At 38.1% G+C, this 20030-nt stretch overlaps 1 protein-coding gene across 3 annotated transcripts in view; it reads left to right on the forward strand.

Moving 5' to 3' along the window:
* The first annotated feature begins 10146 nt into the window (after nt 1-10146).
* Nucleotides 10147-20030, forward strand: part of LOC109541985 (neurobeachin) — a 13182-nt gene continuing 3298 nt past the window's right edge. Inside the window, exons 1-8 of one of the 3 annotated variants that reach the window (XM_048661677.1) lie at nt 10147-10292; nt 10418-10636; nt 16280-16533; nt 16589-17119; nt 17179-17449; nt 17920-18357; nt 18413-18609; nt 18666-18817. In XM_048661677.1, the coding sequence (XP_048517634.1) occupies nt 10426-10636; nt 16280-16533; nt 16589-17119; nt 17179-17449; nt 17920-18357; nt 18413-18609; nt 18666-18817 (2054 nt within the window). In that variant the 5' untranslated portion in view covers nt 10147-10292; nt 10418-10425. Of the gene's footprint in view, nt 10293-10417; nt 10637-16279; nt 16534-16588; nt 17120-17178; nt 17450-17919; nt 18358-18412; nt 18610-18665; nt 18818-20030 lie in introns of those variants that run through there. The other 2 variants (XM_048661678.1, XM_048661676.1) reach the window with 2 other exon arrangements.

Raw genomic sequence — 20030 nt, forward strand, 5'->3', positions numbered from 1 at the left:
CAGGGCAGAATAGGCCCAGGAATTCATCTCCAGGGGTGCCTGAGATTGGCAGGTCCCGAGATCTGCACTTACTATAAGGAAAATCATGAAAAATCTAACATTTCCAGACGAACGGTTTTGAGGAATGTTGTTGGTCGATTGAAGATAAGTGATGTGTGCAAGAGCCCCAATGTTAATTAATTTGATTAATAGTCGTATCGATTAAATCTCAGCGACCGATCGGCCATTATTTCCGTTGACGAGCACGAAGAAGATATTTATAAATTTAATTATTCTCCGAGTTGAGAAATGCCAAAGATTTTGGATAAGTAAATTTTAACGAGTGGACCGAATAAACGTTCACATGACCGGTCGTAATTTATAAGAAACGCCGCCTGTCACAGTGACAGTTTGTTTATGTGGACCCCGTTCCGATCGGAATGCTCCGATAACACTTGATATTCTATACCGACCCATTGTTTTATGCCTTTGGCCGCACAAAAAACGACCAAGAAGAACCTTAAGGCATTCTTTTATAACCTCGGCTTTAAAACAGACGTAGTTCGGTTTTCTTGTTTTGTTTGTTTGTTTGTTTGTTTGTTCTTCGCCTAAATCAGCCTTCTTATTCGTTTCGTTCGATCATGCAAACTTTCACCTAAATGAAGCAAATTTTTCGACTTTCATGGAAGCAAACCATTAGGATCCAGCCCCCTTTTTCGGACGCGGTTTTCGCTCTATGAATTATTTGGGAAGCTTAACAGCAGACAGTGCTGTAAACTCGATTAGGGATGATTTAGTGAGAGAGTGGTGGCGGAAATATTGCGATAGGGCACGAAACTGCTTGCAACCCCCCTCGATTAAATTGTGTTTCTGTTTTGTAAATACACCCTGTAACAATGGGACGTTGAGTGGTTTTTGGTGGCCAGTCTTTAGGGTTGCGAGTGCATCTAAGTGATTTCGCCTTTAGTGGGACATCCAACGATCGTCGATCGTTTAATCGGTAAAAGCAGGGCTCTTGAACTCACTTTAGTTTGAAATTTTTGTTTGGAAAATCAGGTGGTAATGAAACGAAATGCGGTTGAAAATGAACAGTTGCACATGAACGAATAGAAACATGGATTAACGAAAAAAGAAACAAAACGGGCAAACTGTGCATGGAGAACTAGAATAATTTGTTGTTAATCAAATACTAATCATCAAGATCGTTTTTTGGTGCGTGCTGCTTGAAGCTTAAAACACACTGTCCCTTGGCAAAGTTCACTAATTGTTCACTAAATTGTGTTTCTGTTTTGTAAATAAACCCTGTAACGTTAAGTGGTTTTTGGTGGCCAGTTTTTAGGTTTGCGAGTGAATCTAAGTGATTTCGCATTTAGTGGGAAATGTTCGATCGTTTAATCATCATCGATCGTTTAATCAGTGAAAGGAAGGATCCTGAACTCACTTTATTATGGTTAGAATTTTTTTTTTTTGAAAGTCAACGGGTAGTGAAACAAAATGAGATTGAAAATGAACAGTTGCACACGAAGGAAGAAAAACATGGATTACCGAACAAAGAAGTAAAACCAGCCAACTGTGCATGGAGAACTAGAATAATTTGTTTTTCGTCAACTAATACTCTTCAAGATCGTTTTTGCTTTCTACTCAAAAGCGATGTATTTTGTAGAGTTTTACTTAAAAATACGGACAATCTGGATGTATTTAACGCGAAAAAATTCAAGATATATCTATTATAGCTTTGTAGAAATTTTACAAAAACTTTTTTCGGAGTCGAATTCGACACAAAAACGAAAATAAATTTATACCGTTTTTCCCCGAGAACTATTAAGGTTTTCACAAAAACTCGATCACAAAACTAAAAGTGTTTAATCAAAAACTCAAAAAAAAATACTTTACTGATCATTTTCATCTTTTCTGGCAATAGTGTGGTCTTTGCAGCCAAAAATGACAATAACGATTTTGCTGGAAAATTCGCCTCATTCATAGATTTGCAGAGAACTTTAGAAAACCCTTTTCAGCTTTGAATTTGACACAAAAATCAAATGATTTTATTCAGTTTTTTACCGAAAGCAAGGAAGATTATCTTGAAAAAATACGGCCAGAGAGCAAAAGTTAACAAAAAATTTTGTAGAAGATTCGCGAACCTCATCGCTCTGAAGATTTTTCAAGTTTCTTTAAAACTTCAGGTCATTCCAGTTTTGGCAAAGTTTCTATTAAACAATTCTTGCTACGCAAAAACGTATCATTTTTAGTTTTACTTAAGATGCTGACAATCTTCAGGTATTTTCTGTGAAAATTATAAAATACATTTGATTGGAATACTCGGCTCCTGAACAGCTTTGTAAATTTTTTTCGGAAATTTTTGCAGCTTCGAATTTAGACAAAACTCTAATATTTTTTTCTAAATTTTTTCCCAAAAATATTTCCCCGAACAGAACAAGTGAAAGTTTATATTCAATTATTCGTCAATATTTCTAAAGTGAGAGCCTTTTATGCAAAAAAGTTAAAAGATGGATTTTACAAGAAAAGTCATCGTCTGTAGGAATAGTTTGGTCTTCTTTATCGTCTTTTTCGAATACCCGTTTACCTTTGAATTAGGGACAAAATCGAAACAAAGTTATCTTGTGTTTTTTCGACAAAATTTAGGTTTCCTCAAAAATCGACCAGAGAAAGCAAAAGCGTATAATCAATATTTGGAAAACTCGTCACCCTCATCGCTCTGAAATTTTTTAAAGTTTCTTCAAAATTTCCGAATTTTTCCCCGTTTTAGATCAAATAGTTTCAAGCAATCGTAAGCGCAAAAGCAATATATTGATGGCTTTTTTTTGTTATATGTTAAAATTCCGTCATCGGCCATGAGTTATAACTCATTAACCAATGAGTTAAAACTCATTAACTCAAAAGCTCAACTCAACACAGTATTACCCAGGCCTAATTAAAACATACCAGAAAAGCAGAGGATATAAGTATATATTAATGTGAAAATACTGGGAAAATAGAGCCTGGAATAAGATAAGTATAGTTAGTAATAAGTTGAGACATTAGAACAGAAGAGGGAAGGTGTAAAACTCCGGAAACTAAAGATAGAAACCTGAAGATAACAATAGGAGATTGATGCGTGATGGTTTTAGCAGAAGCCAAAAAAATAAGAAATTTTGCCAATCGCTGATTAGGCAAAAAAACAACAAAATAATGACTGCAATTTTTTTATTATATTGGCGTAATTATAGTTCTTCTTTCATGTACTTTCATGCAGCGAAGTCGCTGGTTTTTATTTCTCTAGATCCGGACAGTGTGAATTGTCTAGATTCGAAAGGTGGACAGTTCAAATGTTTGTTAATTTTAATCAATTGACTCATTTGCATGAAAATGTTTGTCGCTTTATTCATTGTCCATAGAAATGTTACTTTTTAAACAACTTATATAAGAATTTGCTTTGGAACTTGCAATATTTGTGCTTGCTTAAATATGCGTTTTAAAAAATATGTGAATTTCGCTTTGGTTCATTTAAAATCGCTGATCAGATCGCGCTAGAAAAAGGCTGCAAACATTCGGGCGATTTGAAGAAAAAACAAAATAAAAATGACGAATTTAACCTTCCCAGACAACGACGGTTAACAAACCGAACTGATGCAGTAAAGCTGCAAAATGCAGGACTATCCATCAGCTGGTCGGTGACAATTTCTTGATTCCTGGGAAACGAGGACGTTCTTTGCATCACGGTTAAAAGTTTTATCGAGGAAGTCGAGCAGGTAGTTGAACGAACGTCTACAGGGCTGGGCCAGTTTGATAGTATTGTACCAAGTCAAAAGCCTTCCAAAAAAAGTAGCTGGAAGCAACCAACTAGGAAGCGGCCTTGAAGTGAAATGTTCTAAAATTTATCTCTAAATGAGTAAAATCTGCAAGTTTTTGGCCTGGGAAAAGATAGTTTGAGCAATAAAGTTGCCATCGATACTAAACTGAATGGAGTTCTTCTGAGTCAGATCCCAAAAGTGCTTCAACTGGTTCAAAAAAATTAAGTATAGTGAGAAGAAAGTCCGTCACTGGTGAATTCAACCCCGATATTGTCTGTCGTGATCGTTGCCAGCACTATCTCTTCATCTCGCTAATGTAATTAAAACGGACAGACAATAACAGGTCCGTTTATTTATTATACCTGACCATGGTGCCCACTTGGGGCAGGGTCGTTACCAACATTCCCGAATATCTGTGACACCCAAGACGACTTTTTCACGGATTCGTCAGGTTTTTTCTGTGTTCTTTAATCATTAATTGGAAGCTGATTTTTGCGCTGCGCCCCTCTAAAGTAAAAAGCTATTTAACAGAACATCCACTATCCATGGCTTTACACAAATTAAATGATTTAGAGACTCAAACAACTGGGAAGGAACGGCATAGTTTTCGGTTCATGTCCCTTTCACTCCTGTTTTTTGTTGAGTTGAAAACTCGCCTCTAACAGAACGTAGTTTCTCAAGAACGATTGGAGCCACGTAGTTCGTTTTCATATCATTGGATAGAGAATTGAATACAACATTCAGATATGGCGTGAGGAAATGCTGGTGGCTTTGACCCAAATAGCAAAATTTGAAAATCAGACATTTAAGTCCAAGATTACGCCAAAATTTCATGTGTTCCGTCCCGTTTTTGCTCATTTCTCGGGAAGCAATGCTGCTAGAGTGCGAATTTTTACATCACTAAAGAGAGAACTAAATGGTTCTTTAGGAACCGAAGCGTCGCTTGGGAAATGTTGGCAGTTTGGCAAAAAAGTCTAAATGTCCAGACATTTTTTTTTTTCAGCTGCAAAATCGACTCACGCATAACGCCGCTTTTTTTACATTTCTCAAGAACCATGTGAGCCACAGAGTTCGTTTTATTATTGGATCTTGAATTGAATAGGCGAAATTTGAATATCAGACATTTAGGTGCAAGCTTATGCCAAAATTTCGTGTTTTCCGTCTCGTTTCTGCTCATTTCTCGGGAACTAATACAGCTAGAGTGCTAGGCATAGAAATAAATGATGTTTTTCGGAAGTGAAGCATCTCTTGGGAAAGGTTGGCAGTTTTGTCAAAAAAGACTCAATTTCAAGAAGTTTCAGTTTTGCCTGGTTTTTTTTGAGTTGCAAAGTCTACTCAAACATGATGCCGTCTTTTTCGGCGTTTCTCAAGAACCATTTGAGCCACATAATTCGTTTTGGCATCGATGGATAGAGAATTAGAAACTCGATTCAGTTATATCGAAGTGCCTGAGGAATTTTTGACACTTTTGACCAAAAGGGCGAAATTTCAGACAAAAAAATCAGACATTTAGGTGCAAGGTTAGGCCAACGTTTCATGTCCGTCACGTACTCATTTTTCCGGAACAAGATAACCATTGTTTTCCTAGGAAGAACATCAAACCAATAATAAATAGTAGAACATTGTCCGAATCCTCAACTTAATTGATGTGATTTGTAGCTACGTCTCATATGCAAAATTCAAATTTTCATACAATGGCTCGCTGATTCAAAGCCGACCGGAATCCCGTATGCTATTCAAATGATTTCAACAGATGATTGACTTATCTGAAGCCATATCTGAAATTTACATGGAATCCTTACGGGTTCTGATGGGTTTCCCATGATGAAACTGCTTTTTTCAACTATGAACTGTTCGAATCATTGAAGTAAAGAACGAAAGGGATTTTTGCGTGAAACAGCCCTCAGCAAACTCATCGGCGCGTACTCGAAACAAATCACATTAGTCGGGTGGCAATCGAATTAAGATGAGAAAGTCCAACTATAAACAAAATTACTGTCAAGTAATGGTACATTAGGCGTGCTCTAAACTAGTTAACGAGGTTCATGCCCGGATGCCTTTGCAGTTCGGCCCCTGCACATGAAAATATCAGACTTCCCTGTTTAATCCGATTAATATCGATTACGGAATTGGAGAATGGCCCTAAGAAACCCCCCGGGGTGAATTTGTTCAATTTGTTTTCTGCAACTAAACTTCGTCTTGATCGGAATCAACGCCCAGTTGTATGTGGCGAAATTCGAAAAATGTGAAAAAAATGTGGTGCTAAGTGGATCATATCCGCATCCTGTTGTTCATGTGCCGTTTCATATTTCACCCGAGAAGGAAAAATCCGAGTCGGGGAGGTAAGAAATGCATATCGGCATTCTTCAGATTGCGCAACTTAATGGGTTTGGTGTGTTTATGCTCGAACGAGTGCCCTCACATGCAGTTGCACTCGCTGATTAATTTCACTCAAATGCGAAATTAGGCACTATTAAGATAATGCTGGATAATTAATGGAGCCCCCGGTTCTGTTAATTGGCTCGATTTCATGCGATTTCCTATGGCATTGATTAGAGCGCAATTGTATCATTAGTAGTAGATGTTTGATAATTAACCTGATTTTAAAACGCCCGAAGTGACACTTATATTTTTTGCATGTCCTCTGGGGTTTTTAGTCATTAATCAGTCATCAGTTAAATTTACAGACTCAAGGCTCAGATCACAATTAGTTCGCAAGATAAACGCCAGGCAAATTAGGGGACACGCCATGTGAGCCACCTTGTATGTGTTTTTGTGGTTAGTTTCTACACTATGCTCCTCAAAGCTTAAAAGTTAAAATTATGTCCCTTCTCTAGATCTTCTCGTCTTCAAAAACAGTTGGTTCAAATGTTGTTGGTGCAGACAGACAATTTTCCGGTCGCACTCTCCTTCAACATCTCCCCTTTAAAGAGGCTCGTGTATCATTACCAGCTTTTCTCATTGTACCGGGATGTCCCGAAGTGATATCATTGTTTACCTGTGGAGTATCAAAAGACATTTTCGCTTCCATTGTGCCCTCAGACCCGTTTTTGGCTTAAGCCGAGATTGTGCTTTTTGTGCTCAAACCTCGAGTACGTTTTATTCGGCAATTATCCTCTTTTCGACGACAACAGCTGAACGAAAAGCCACAGCTTTACGTTGTTCTCTTGCGTCTATTCCAAAATGTGTGTTAAACAAGCGCTTACTAATAAATGTTTGCTAAAAGAGGAATCGGCAAAATAAAGCGGCACTTGATGTAAATTTAGAAAAGCACACCTATGAGCTGTTTCAATCAGTGTCGGCTCATATGCTGACACCATTAAATCTAAGTGTCGCGTTCCTAAACACCTCATTAACAAAATTCCGAATTCAAGCGAGGCCCATTTGCGCCTAAATGAAGACCATACGACAAGTAACAGACCGACTTTAATGTTTTCTATGACTGCGAACATTGCTTTTAATTTATTGAGCACTTGACGAATCACTATTTGGTCGCGGTTGGTTTTTTGGATCCGCTATGTGTTTGGATGCAATCTGGTCGAATTCAGCACAGTTTTTTGCTATTTTGTTTTGCTGTTTGTTTTTTCATTGCCCACAACGTTTCGCTCACAATTGCCACAAGCTATCTCAGAAGCAATGAATACACTTGCTGAAATTCAGCGGTTTTCTACAAGAAAATTATCAATATATATTTATTTATCGAACACTCAGTATACAGAACGATTGAAAATTTGCGTCGTTTTTTGTATGCGCTTCTTGAGTATGTTCTTCAAAAGTTAAAATATACAGGGTGGCCCTTAAGCACAATATCAAAAGGAAACTGCGACTATAATTGCGTCAAAAGAAGACGAGCTGACCTCGAGACGACGACTGACAAGAGAAATGACTAGCTCCGCTGCTATTGATTGGCAAAGTTCTTCAAAAAAATGTGTTTTTTGAGATATCTGGAGAATGTTTTGATGGATTTTAACGAAATTCGTTGTGAATTTGTTCTGCAACTTACAAGTGGTGAATTCTTCGCTTTCGTACAAAAACTGTCAGTACTTTTTACTAGGCGGCTGGAATTATTTGATTTTTTTTGAGTTGATGCAGTCACACTTTGTTTGTCTTTAGAAAATCTTGTAGCATTCATATCCTTTGCACAAATAATGGTTTATGTTTCCTTGCTATTTAAAACATTTTAGACATTAAATGCAAACAGAAATAATTTTTTGTGCTAAAACTACGCACGCTACATAATTTTACAAAGAGAACAAAAATGTCAACAGGGGATTAGCAGATCAATTCAAAAAAAATCGGTTGCTTCCAGCGGCCAAATAAAAAGTTCTGGTAGTTTTTGTAGCAAGGCACTCAAGAATTCCTCACGTGCCCACAGCGGATGAACTCGGTTGATGATGCAAAACTAAATAATTGTGAAAAATTAAATTAAAGGCCAAAATCCTATGACAAATTAACAGTGCGATATTTTTTTTTTGATTAACAGAAAATTCGACTGTTGTCGAATACATAAGTTTCATTAAGACCGGAAAGTCCAAAAAAAGCCTGATTTCCACTAAACGTTGCCGCTCCCTATTCAAAAAATCATATCTTCAAGAATTTTGAAGTTAGGTAACTGAAACTCTGCGCGTTTATGAACAGGGGATTGCGCTATTATTGTGGAAAATTTTCTGAAAAAATTTGAAAGTCCGTTGATTTTCTAGAAATTTCAAAACTTGACGCTAAAACGCACCTTCACTCAACGTTGCCTTTCTATTAAAAATGCATAACGCTTCAAATCGGAAAGAGACAAACTAAAACTTTGCGCGTTTGCGTTAATTTACAACGTATTTGGCTGTTAACGAGGAAAATTTCAACAAAATCCGAAGGTTTCGTGATTTTCTTTAAATTTATAAACTTGCCGCTAAGAAGGGATGGGCCACTCGACGTTGCCGCTCCTTATTAAGAAAAATTATAACTTCAAAAGGTGCGAACCTAAAAAAGCGAAACTTTGTGTGTTCGCTAGCAAGGTATTGAGCTGTTAATATGGAAAATTTTGTTGAAATCTTAAAATCCGCAAACTTTATAGAAATTTCCAAACATGACGCTTAAAAATTACCTTTTTTATACCAAATTTATTTATACAGCGTACCTGTGTAATTTTGCAAAATCCTTAATTGAAGACCAACCCTTAATTGAAGACCATTATAAATTGACAGTCTTGGGGTAACAAGCACAGAAGCAATAGAAGTACAATAGAAAATCCTAAAACACTTGTTACGGGACCAATTTAAGCCTTAAACCTTTACTGTATGTAAAATGTAAAAACACCCATTCGAGAACACAGTCAACTTGCCAGTTTTCCATTATCACAAAAATAAGCCTTCGTTAATGAAACTTTCTAATATTAGATTGAGTGGTTTGAACCTCTTAGACTCGCAGTTAATATTAATGGGCGACATATCGTTTCTCCAACTTTTATCTTCATTTGTGGGAACATCAAAACATTTTGTACGTATTTTTATCTTATGCGCTTGTTTTACATTGAAAACGCTCTTATTTTATTAGTTGATAAAGCTCGTTTCGTTCGGTGGTTTTATTAGAGTTTTACGGCTTATTTCGATGGCTTAATAGGTGGATTTTGGATTGTTTGCAGCTTGTTAATGGGGGAAATTATTTCAACATGTCGGTCGCGTTGACAGAGCCGAAGTGAATTATAACCAGACAACCAAACCATAAAACCCACATAACGCCCATAAATATGGGAACGTTTCCTTTGCAACCCTGACTTCCTGATAGCGTCCGGGATGATTGATCGTCAACAAGTGTCCTAGAATTTCTGCTATTTAATAAGATGATTTAAAGGGATTTGGCACAGCATTTTACCTGTTCAAGATTATCTTTCCGGTATGAATTATAAGCGGAGAAAAAGCTGACATTTTTTCGAAAACGAACAGTATACGCACGATGACCGTCAGGTTTATTGGCAGTTACTGGGGACGTCCAGCGGGGTTCGATAATCATCTTTTTTCGTTAACAAACTGTTTTATAGCCTTTAAAATAAAGGGAATCACGAAATATATTGTTGCATGTAGATGTCGCACGTCACATTTGTCATTTAATGGGCGCCAGCACGGTCTCAACCTTTCTTGGGAATCGTAGAAATATTTCGGGCGTTTTGCCCTCAGTCTACCATACCTATATATTTTATTTAAAAATAAATGCCGTGGTTTTTCGTACTGATTTTTACTGGTTTGATGTAAAGACACTTGAGGATTTTCGGATTATTGCCGCTCCGGCTGCGAACAACTTCCTAAAAAGCTGATTATTTCCAATTTTCTGTCGGCGACAGCTTAATAACCCGAATATTCTCAGTTGTTTAAAAGAAACGCCGCAAAAGCCTTAATGAGTTTTTCCCATTGTTTCAGGTGTTGAAATATTGCGATAACCTGCATGGAAAGTGGTACTTCTCCGAAGTGCGTGCAATATTCTCCCGACGGTATCTGCTGCAGAACAATGCCGTGGAAATATTCCTGGCCAGCCGAAGTGAGTGGAAACTGTTAATTCCAGAGCCAATTTACCAATTTTTGGATTAATTTGCGTGAAAACACACAGCTAAGTTTCACAAGGGCAACCTTCTGGTAATGGTGTTTTTTTGTAACAAATTTTAGCATCGATTATGTTCGCTTTTCCGGACCAAAACACGGTGAAAAAGGTGATTAAGGCTCTTCCGCGAGTCGGAGTGGGCATCAAGTATGGCATTCCGCAAACGCGGAAGGCCAGTATGATGTCCCCCAGGCAGCTGATGAGGAACTCCAACATGACGCAAAAGTGGCAGCGACGCGAAATTTCCAACTTTGAGTATCTGATGTTCCTCAATACCATTGCAGGTGAGTGGAGGGAAATTTTTCGGTGATTTTAGCCATGTGCCGGTTACCAGTCACCCCTTCTGGAAGCTTTAAAAATAACCCAAACATGAACATGTCAAGGGACGAAATCCTCTTCGTGATGCCGGATAAAGATGTCAGGACGAATTAGGCGCCACCTTATTCACGTGCGCATTTCGGCTCGGATTAGTTCCCCCTAAAGGGAATCGGGAACAAATGGAAAAAGTTGCATTCGAAGCCCTCAGTAGGGTGACTTTATGAGAATTATATTTTCCCTATTTGTGAGCGCCAGAAAATTCAGCGCTGTTTTTTTGGAAAAAACTTCTGAAACTTTCGGCTGTTCATGTAGAAAATTTTATTAAAATCTAAAGGTCTGTTGATTTTCTGGAAATTTCCAAACTTGGGGCTTAAAAGCGATTTCCACTCATCGTTGCCGCACTGTTAAAAAATTCATTCCTCTGCAAATTGTATTGACCTAAAACTGGAACTTTGCGGGTTAATTGGCAAAGTATTTAGCTGCTGATGTGGAAAATCTCGATAAAATCTCTTGACTTTATAAATATACAAACTTGTCGGGGAAAAACGATGTGCCGCTCGACGTTGCCGGTCTTTAATAAAAAATTCATAACACCAAAACTCCTGAGAACTCACACAATTGAAACTTGGGGCGTTGATTAGCCGAGTATTTGGCTCTTGACGCAGAAAACATAATTAAAATCGGAAAGTCCCTTGATTTTTGAAATTTTAATACTTGACGCTAAAACGCACCTTCGCTCAACGTTGCAGCATTGTTCAAAAATTCATAACTCTTAAAATCGGAACGACACAAAACTGAAACCCGATTTTCCCGATAAGTTACTAAAGTGTTTGGCTGTTACTGCAAAAATTTTCATTAAAATCTGAAATTCTCGTGATTTTCTGCAAATGTACAAACTTGCTGCTAAAAAGCCATGTGCTACTCGACGTTACCGCTCCTTATGAAAAATTGAAACCTCAACAATTGGAGATCTTAGAGAACCGAAGCTTAGCGATTTAACCAATAAGGCATTTGGCTGTTAATGTGGAAAATTTGATTAGAATCTGGAAGTCGGTTGATTATCTAGAAATGTCAAAACGTGACTGTGAAAAGCATCAGCTTCACTCAACGTTGCCCCACTATAAAAAATGCATAACTCTTCAAAGCGGAAAGATACAAAACTAAAACTCTGCTAATCTCTAATTTACAAGGTATTTCGCTGCTGATGAGGAAAATTTCAATAAAATCTGAAAGTCACTTGATTTTATTTAAATTTATGAAATTGCCGTTAAGAAGCGATGAGCCACTCGAAGTTGTCGCTCCCTATTAAAAAAATCATAACTTCAAAACTGGAGAATTTACCGAATTTAAACTTTGCGCGTTGGTTGGGAGAGTATTTGTTGAGTGAAAAATTCAATAAAATCTCAAAGTCCGTTGATTTTCTGGAAATGTCGAAACTTGACGCCTAAAAGCGATTTCCACTCAACGTTGCAGCACTATTAAAAAATTCATAACTCGTCAAATCGGAAAGACACAAAGCTAAAACTTTTCCCAATAATTGAGAAGGTATCTGGCTGTTGCTGTAGATATTTCTGTTAAAATCTAAAGAGGCATTAAGTTTCTATAAATTTACAAACTTGCTGCTAAAAAACGATGTACTACTCGACGTCATCGCTCCTTATAAAAAAATGCATAAATCCACCGTTGAGCACGTAAACAAATGCAACTATGTGCGCTGATGAAACAACGATTTGGCTGTTAATGTAGGAAGTTTTATTAAAATATGATAGTGATGTGATAGTCGTTGATTTTCTAGAAATTTTCAAACTTGGGCTTAATAGCCATTTCTACTCAACGTTGCCGCACTATTAAAAAATTCATAACTCTGCAAATCATACTGAGACCAAATGGAAAATTTTCCCGATAATTGGCAAAGCATTTGGCTCTTCTCATGGAGAGTTTCATTGAAATCTGAAAACTTCACAATTTACTATAAATTTACGAACTGGCTGCTAAAAAGCGATGTGATATTCGAGGTTACAGCTCCTTACCTGAAAAAATTAATGACTCCACAATTGGAGATTAGCTAGAGATAAAGACAGCTTGCGTGCAGGTTAACAGAGAATTTTACTGATAATATGGAAAATTTCATTAAGGCGTGTGGAAATTCCTAAACCCCTAAAAGTTTTACTCCACTCAACGTTGCCGCTCCCTATTAAAACATTTATAGCTTCCAGAATAGACAAGGTATTTGCCTGTTAATGTGAAAAATTTAATTACAATCTGAATTATTAATTACGTCGGATGATTTTCTAGAAATTTCAAAACTGACGCTCAGACGCGGTTTCCACCCAAAGTTGTCACACTATTAAAAAATACATAACTCTTCAAATCAGCGAACGACAAAACTGAAACTTTGCGCATTAATTCGCAAGCTATCAGGCTCTTAATCTTCGAAATTTGATGAAAATGTAAATATCGGTTGATTTTCTAGAAATTTGTAAACTTTCCGCTAAGAAGCGATGAGCTACTCGACTTTGTCGCCTCAGATTAAATTTTTTTTAACTCCAACAATTGAGCTTTTTGAGAAATTTCCAAACTTGACGCTTAGAAATGCGCCTTTTTATACCAACTTTATTTATTTAGAGTGGACTTGTACGATTAAATTTGGTAAAAAAATTAGAAATTAGAAACAAAAATTGACTTGCCCGAGCGCTTTTCCACGAAAACAATCCGCAGAATTTCGACATTACTTCTAGGACTTTCTGTATGATGTTTATTATTATTTTTACTGTTTTTTTATTCGTCTCTGTTTCCCACACACACTTTTCAATTTCTCAGTGTTTAAATATTAAGGCCGCTAGCCAAGCCGGCGACGTAATTCAACCTAACTACTCAATTAATTATCGCCGATGCTTTTAGAACTTAATTATTTACAGCCTAAATACGTTTTGAGGGCTTTTTATTTGAAAACCTGTATATCTTCGGCATTAAAAGGCTAATGGGGGGAAGAAGGTAAAGGCGGCGGGTCTGCTTTTAGTCGACGCCGTTGAAAGGATGCCTATTTGTCTCCTGAGGCATAACATCGTTTTTACAACCATAATATAACACTGGAGAATTATTGGATAACCCGTTCTAATGGCAGGCGCATTCGTTCTCAACATGTTTAACTAGTGTGAATAAATATCTGCTATAATTACAGTTAGGAAGTGGGTAAAGATGGGAAATTATTACAAAGTTGGAGAGTCATTTCGGTTTTTGCGCTAAAAACTTATGGAAATTTGGCAATGAACACACAGCCTTTCCGCAATCAATTTATAATGTATCCGGCTGAGGCCCTGATGATGAGTAGTTTAAACACTCGAAACATGTTCCACTTTTGACAGCCTTGTATTAAATTGCTGGCGTTTTTAGTGGAACTCAAAGCAACTGGACTTGAAGTTATTTGGATTTTTCCAACCTTCTTCTAGCAAAAGAACTTTCTTCGCTTGTTCTGGTGTTTCACCAAAAGAAACTCATGGAAGTTCGAGTTAACTTTTCTTTGCCAAGCTTCTTTCCATAACTCCACTGAAAAAATACATACATGGTTTTCAATTTTGGGCTGATTTCGAAATTAAAATTGCAAGTCCTCGAAAATAGACGTCGAAATCGAAACTGTTGCGTTCGTATATAAGTTTGCTGGCGGATGGTTTTACGGGGCGCGTATTTTCGATTTCACATGCTGTAAATAGATCGGTTACATTCACACAACATGACATATAAGTTTTTAATTGAAAACCGGCCTCTGTGACAGCCGCTAATTTTGCATGGGACGTTTTTTTTGAGTTCCTGTACGCGAGCTGAATTTATGCCCCGTCGACACGCGCTCAAATTATTTCCTCCTTACCGAGAAAACGGCGCGCCGCTTTTTAATTTCACTCTAATTGGACGGGACCAGCATATTTCCGAATGCGTTTAATCTCTTTGGTTTCGTTTTTCTTTGCCCTTTTCTTCTCCCCCTGGTCTTAATTAAAAGCGATACGCAAATTTCAGAGGTTTGACGTCTTCATTCCCATCCGACGCCGTTAGGCTCTTGAACCGTCTACGATTCTACTTCCTCTATCGAAAAACCAACAAAGTTGATTTTCTGATTCTACGTGCTTCTGTTTCTTCGATTCTGTCTTCATTCTAGCTCTATCTATCGAATGAAGACCTTCTAGTTTCGAGCAAGAAATACGTTTTTCTATCGGCCATCATCTGCAATATATTCAATGTTGTCTTCTTGTGTCGGTTTCTCATGTACTGTTTTTATTGTTTTGTCGATTTTCAGATTTTATTTTCTGCTGCTTTTCAATTGGTCTCTAAATTTCAGAATTTTTTTAGCCTCATTTCCATCAAAATCACTGTCCTATACTGGGTGTTTCACTAATGGGCCTGAAAATTTAGGAGGCAAATTTTTATTACTAACGGGGCCATAGGAAAATCTTGCAAATAATGTTATGAAAAGTTCTGCAATCCACCGCAAGGGGGCGCGATTGAAAAGTCGATAATAAAACCCAATTTTCGCCGAAAATTTCCAAATGAAGCTGTACTTTTAGTAACGTCGTTAGAAAGCTGGGCAAATTTTGCATCAATTTGATTTAAGGCTCGTTGACGTTCCGAGCTTGGTAAGTGTGGGGAAAGCCATTGAAAATCTAACTATTGAAATCGGCATAACTTCTAAACTATTTTTTGGGTTATACTCATTTTAAACCGTCGTGGAAGAGAAATGTTAGTACTTGTGACTACCATATAGAGCGGAACCCAACCGGGGTAAGCAATTTTGCTAGGGGGCGCAGTGTGTGACAATAACAGTTTTTTCGGTTTTAGGCGAGTTTTTTTAATTTAGTTTTAACCGGTTTTGCTAGGCAATTTTATTCGCCTTTTGCCTAAGCTGTCATCATTATGCCCTGCTATTTAAGTTTTCCAGGTGAAACTAAAAAAACTGTTATTGTGACAATTGGCGCCCTCTAGTAATGTTGTTTGCAACTAGCGGGCACTATGATATATTCGTGTGAACAATACTAACATTTCTCTTCTACAGACGCTGAAAATTACCAAAATTGAACTAGTGGTTTAGAAGTTACAGCGATTTTAAGGTTTTAGCTTTCATTGAGCTCCCCTACTCTTATCAAGGCAGCTACACCAATAAGCCCCACCAACCAAAATGACGCCCAACTGTCAAAGCTGTCTAATGGCGATAGTAAATGTATACCTCAATTTGGGAATTTTCCGGAAAAATTGAGTTTTTAATATTTACCTTTCAATTGCGCCCCCCTACGGTGAATTGCGGAACTTAAAAATTACCTTCAGGATTTTCCTATAGGCTCTTTGGTAATGAAAAATTTTGCCCCAAATTTCCTCGTCCAGTACTTTCCGACATTTGGTTGGTGGCCGCCTTGAGTTTCTGCCAATATGCATTAAATCGCTGTGGGAAATTAACGTGAAGTACGACCAAAAATATTAAAACTGTTTTCCAAATTAAAAAAACAGAGGACGATTTTTTGACTTCGAAAAAACTCATTAGTTGGGACGCTCTGTATAATTGCCAGAACCACCAACTGCAGTTCCGAATGAATATTTGCTAAACTGGTTGTTTTGTTGTTGTTCAGGGAGAACCTACAACGACCTCAACCAGTACCCCGTCTTTCCATGGGTGATAACCAACTATGACTCCAAGGAAATGGACCTGAGCCAACCGAGCAACTACCGCGACCTCTCGAAACCGATAGGAGCCCTAAACCCTAGCAGACGCGCCTATTTTGAGGAGAGATATTCGTCGTGGGAGCACGAAACTATCCAACCATTCCACTATGGAACTCACTACTCCACTTCAGCCTTTGTATTTAACTGGCTGATTCGAATGGTATGTTGTTCAAGAAAAACACTAAACCAGAGAAACTGGGAATTTTGTTTTCCAGGAACCATTTACAACGATGTTCCTGGCATTGCAAGGTGGCAAGTTTGACTACCCCAACCGTTTATTCTCCTCCATTGCGCTGTCATGGAAAAATTGCCAAAGAGACACCTCGGACGTGAAGGAATTGATCCCGGAGTTCTATTTCCTGCCGGAAATGTTCGTGAACTACAACCGATACCGGCTGGGAGTCAATGAGGATGGTCGGGCCATTAGCGATGTGGAGCTGCCTCCATGGGCGAACACTCCGGAAGAGTTCGTCCGAATCAACCGAATGGCTCTTGAATCGGAGTTCGTTTCGTGCCAGTTGCATCAGTGGATCGACTTGATATTCGGCTACAAGCAGAAGGGCCCTGAAGCTGTTAGGGCGACCAACTGTTTTTACTACTTGACCTATGAGGGCAGTGTGGATTTGGATTCCATCCAGGACAAAGTGATGCGCGAAGCTGTGGAGAATCAGATTAGAAACTTTGGGCAAACACCGTCGCAGTTACTAATGGAGCCCCATCCTCCTAGAAGTTCCGCTATGCATCTAGTACGTGTCTTTTTGGGTCAGTTTTTAAATTCCTCATTAAAATATACAATTTTTTTCAGTCGCCGATGATGTTTTCCACTATACCCGACGATGTCTGCATGACGATGAAATTTTTATCGAACAGCCCAATTGTTCACATTTCGGCCAACACTTATCCTCAGCTGCCCAATCCCTCAGTGGTAACCGTTTCAATGCATCAGCAATTCGCAGTTAATAAATGGAACTCAGCTTACGCAGCTGTAGCTCAGTCGCCCAGCTATGCGGAAACCCCCAAAGATCAAATCGCCAATCTGCCTCTTTCCATGGATCCAGTTCTGTGTAAGTTGGAATGTAAGCTACCACCTCACTTTCTATCTTCTTATGGTCGTTTGTTTCTTTGCTTCAATAGGTTTGCACGATTTTTGGTTCATTTATCAACAGTTTTTCATGTTTTTATCTATGTTTTTTTGCTTTGTTCGCTATGGAAATTTGAAGCTTTATGCTGAAAATTGAACGATGAGAAAGATGATCATTGATGATTTCAAGCAAAATGCATGACAACCGAAGTGGAGCAAAATTTTCAAAAATCTGCGCAAAAATTGTTAATTAAAAAGCTCCTTTCGAAAAGTTGCGATCAAAATTAAGGCCTTAATGAGTTTAGTGAACCTTCAGCAAAAGAATGAATTCTGAACTTCCACTCGATGATCTTCACCTACTGCCTTTCTTCATAGTTGGCATTTCAATGTTTATTCAATATCTCAGCTTTGAGCAAAATAATCAACATTTCACAGTCTTTTGCATTTTCTTTAATTCTGTTTCAGCTTTAACCAACAACAGTAACCAACAGAACCAAATGCTGCGACGCAACCTGGGCGACAATTTCAGCCAGAACCTGAAAATCCGTGCAAACTGTTTCGTCACCACTGTGGATTCAAAGTTTCTGATCGCCTGCGGGTTTTGGGACAACAGTTTCCGAGTTTTTTCCACCGAAAGTGCGAAAATCGTTCAGATCATCTTTGGTCACTATGGAGTGGTGACGTGCTTGTCCAGATCCGAATGCAACATCACTTCGGACTGTTACATTGCGTCGGGTTCTGCGGATTGTACGGTTCTGTTGTGGCACTGGAACGCCCGAACCCAAACCATAGTAGGAGAAGGCGAGGTGCCGACACCAAGAGCCACATTGACTGGACATGAACAGCCAGTTTCAAGTGTGGTGATTTCCGCTGAATTGGGCCTGGTAGTTTCAGGATCTTACAGTGAGTTTTGGATGTTGCTCTTTTGAAGCAGAGTGAGAACTTTGTGATGTTTCAGATGGACCAGTGCTGGTTCACACGACTTTTGGTGACTTGCTGAGATCTCTGGATCCTCCAAACGGGTTCAATTCCCCAGCGAACATTGCCATGTCCCGTGAGGGTGTTATTGTGGTAAATTATGAAAAGGGCAACGTGGCTTCGTTCACCATTAACGGGAAACGCCTGCGGCATGAGTCCCACAACGATAATCTGCAGGTGAAATTGACTATTTGGTGAAAAATTGAGGTCTTCAAATGCGCTTGTTTTTGCAGTGTTTGCTGTTGAGTCGCGATGGGGAGTACTTGATGACCGGAGGCGATAAAGGCATAGTGGAAGTCTGGCGCACTTTCAACTTGGCACTACTTTATGCATTCCCAGCATGTGATAGTAGCATAAGATCTCTTGCTTTGTCTCATGATCAAAAGTAAGTTTATTTTTCATTTTTTCAACTATTGGTTTTATATTTTTTTTTCACTGCGACATTAAAAAAATATAATCAGAGAAATGTTCGATTTTTCGAAAAGTCTCATGCATTATTTACACTGAAAAAAGGGGTTTGAACGCGATGCTGATTTCCAGATTGGAGATTAAATTTTCTTTCGATTTTTCACCCGTTGGATCGAAAGCCTCAACTTTGAGAGCTTCTGCAAAATCAGTCTAAGTGTCAATTTTATTTAAATTTGACTCAACAGAAGCTTCGTTTATTGTTTACAATATTCTAAAGTTTCAATATTCTATGAAAGTCACATTTGGACTTGCGCGATGTTATACCCGTCGAAAAAGCATCCTCAATTTTGAGTGCTTCTTAAAGATCAGTCTATTCTCTAATTTTATTAAAATTTGATGCGAGGTAAGCTTCGTCCATGGCTTACACTGAGCTAAAGTTTCAACTCTCTATTCCAGTTGAATTTAGAGTTGCAATCACGGCGCTGCCCATTTCCAGATTAGAGACAGAGTTCCTCAATTAGATTTGCGCTGTTTTACACCCGTTTTATCAGTCAACTTTGAGAGCGTCTCAAAAATAAGTCTGGATTTTGTTCAAATTTAAACCAAAAGGAGTTTCATTCATTGTTTACATTATCCTAAAATTGCAGTTTTCTATTCAGATCACATTTGAAGTTGCAATTTTTTTAGTAGGCTCTGATTTCACTCAATTTTCACAGCAGCTTCACTGGGCAAAAATTTCAAGTTTTTATTCCTGGTGACTTTAGAATTACAATTTTTTGCAGTCTTGCGTTTTTTAACCGTCGAATCAATAGCATCAAGTTTGAGTGTTTCTGAAAAATCAAGCTTAGCACGTATATTGCTGAAATTTGCACTGTGCAGAGTTTTCTTGATTATTTACACTGAGAAAAAGTTTCAACGCGCTTCTTATTTCCTGGATTAAAAATTGAATTTTGAAAAATTAGTTGTGCGCAATTTTAACAGCGTTGTATCAGTAGCGTCAACTTTGGGAGCTTTTGAAAATTCAATCCAACTTTTATTTTATGTTCCACCGATCCAGTCGAATTTTGAGAGGCATTTTTGGTAGCCTCAATTTGAGAGGTTCACGAAAATCAGTCTATACGCTGATTTTACTCAATTTTCACAGGAGGGAAGCTTCATCTATGGCTTTTACCGGGCAAAAGTTTCAAGTT

The sequence above is a fragment of the Dendroctonus ponderosae genome, unplaced genomic scaffold (genome assembly GCF_020466585.1).
Source record: "Dendroctonus ponderosae isolate FM_Combo_2020 unplaced genomic scaffold, Dpon_F_20191213v2 Dpon_F_20191213_1, whole genome shotgun sequence".
NCBI classification, from domain to species: Eukaryota; Metazoa; Arthropoda; class Insecta; order Coleoptera; family Curculionidae; genus Dendroctonus; species Dendroctonus ponderosae.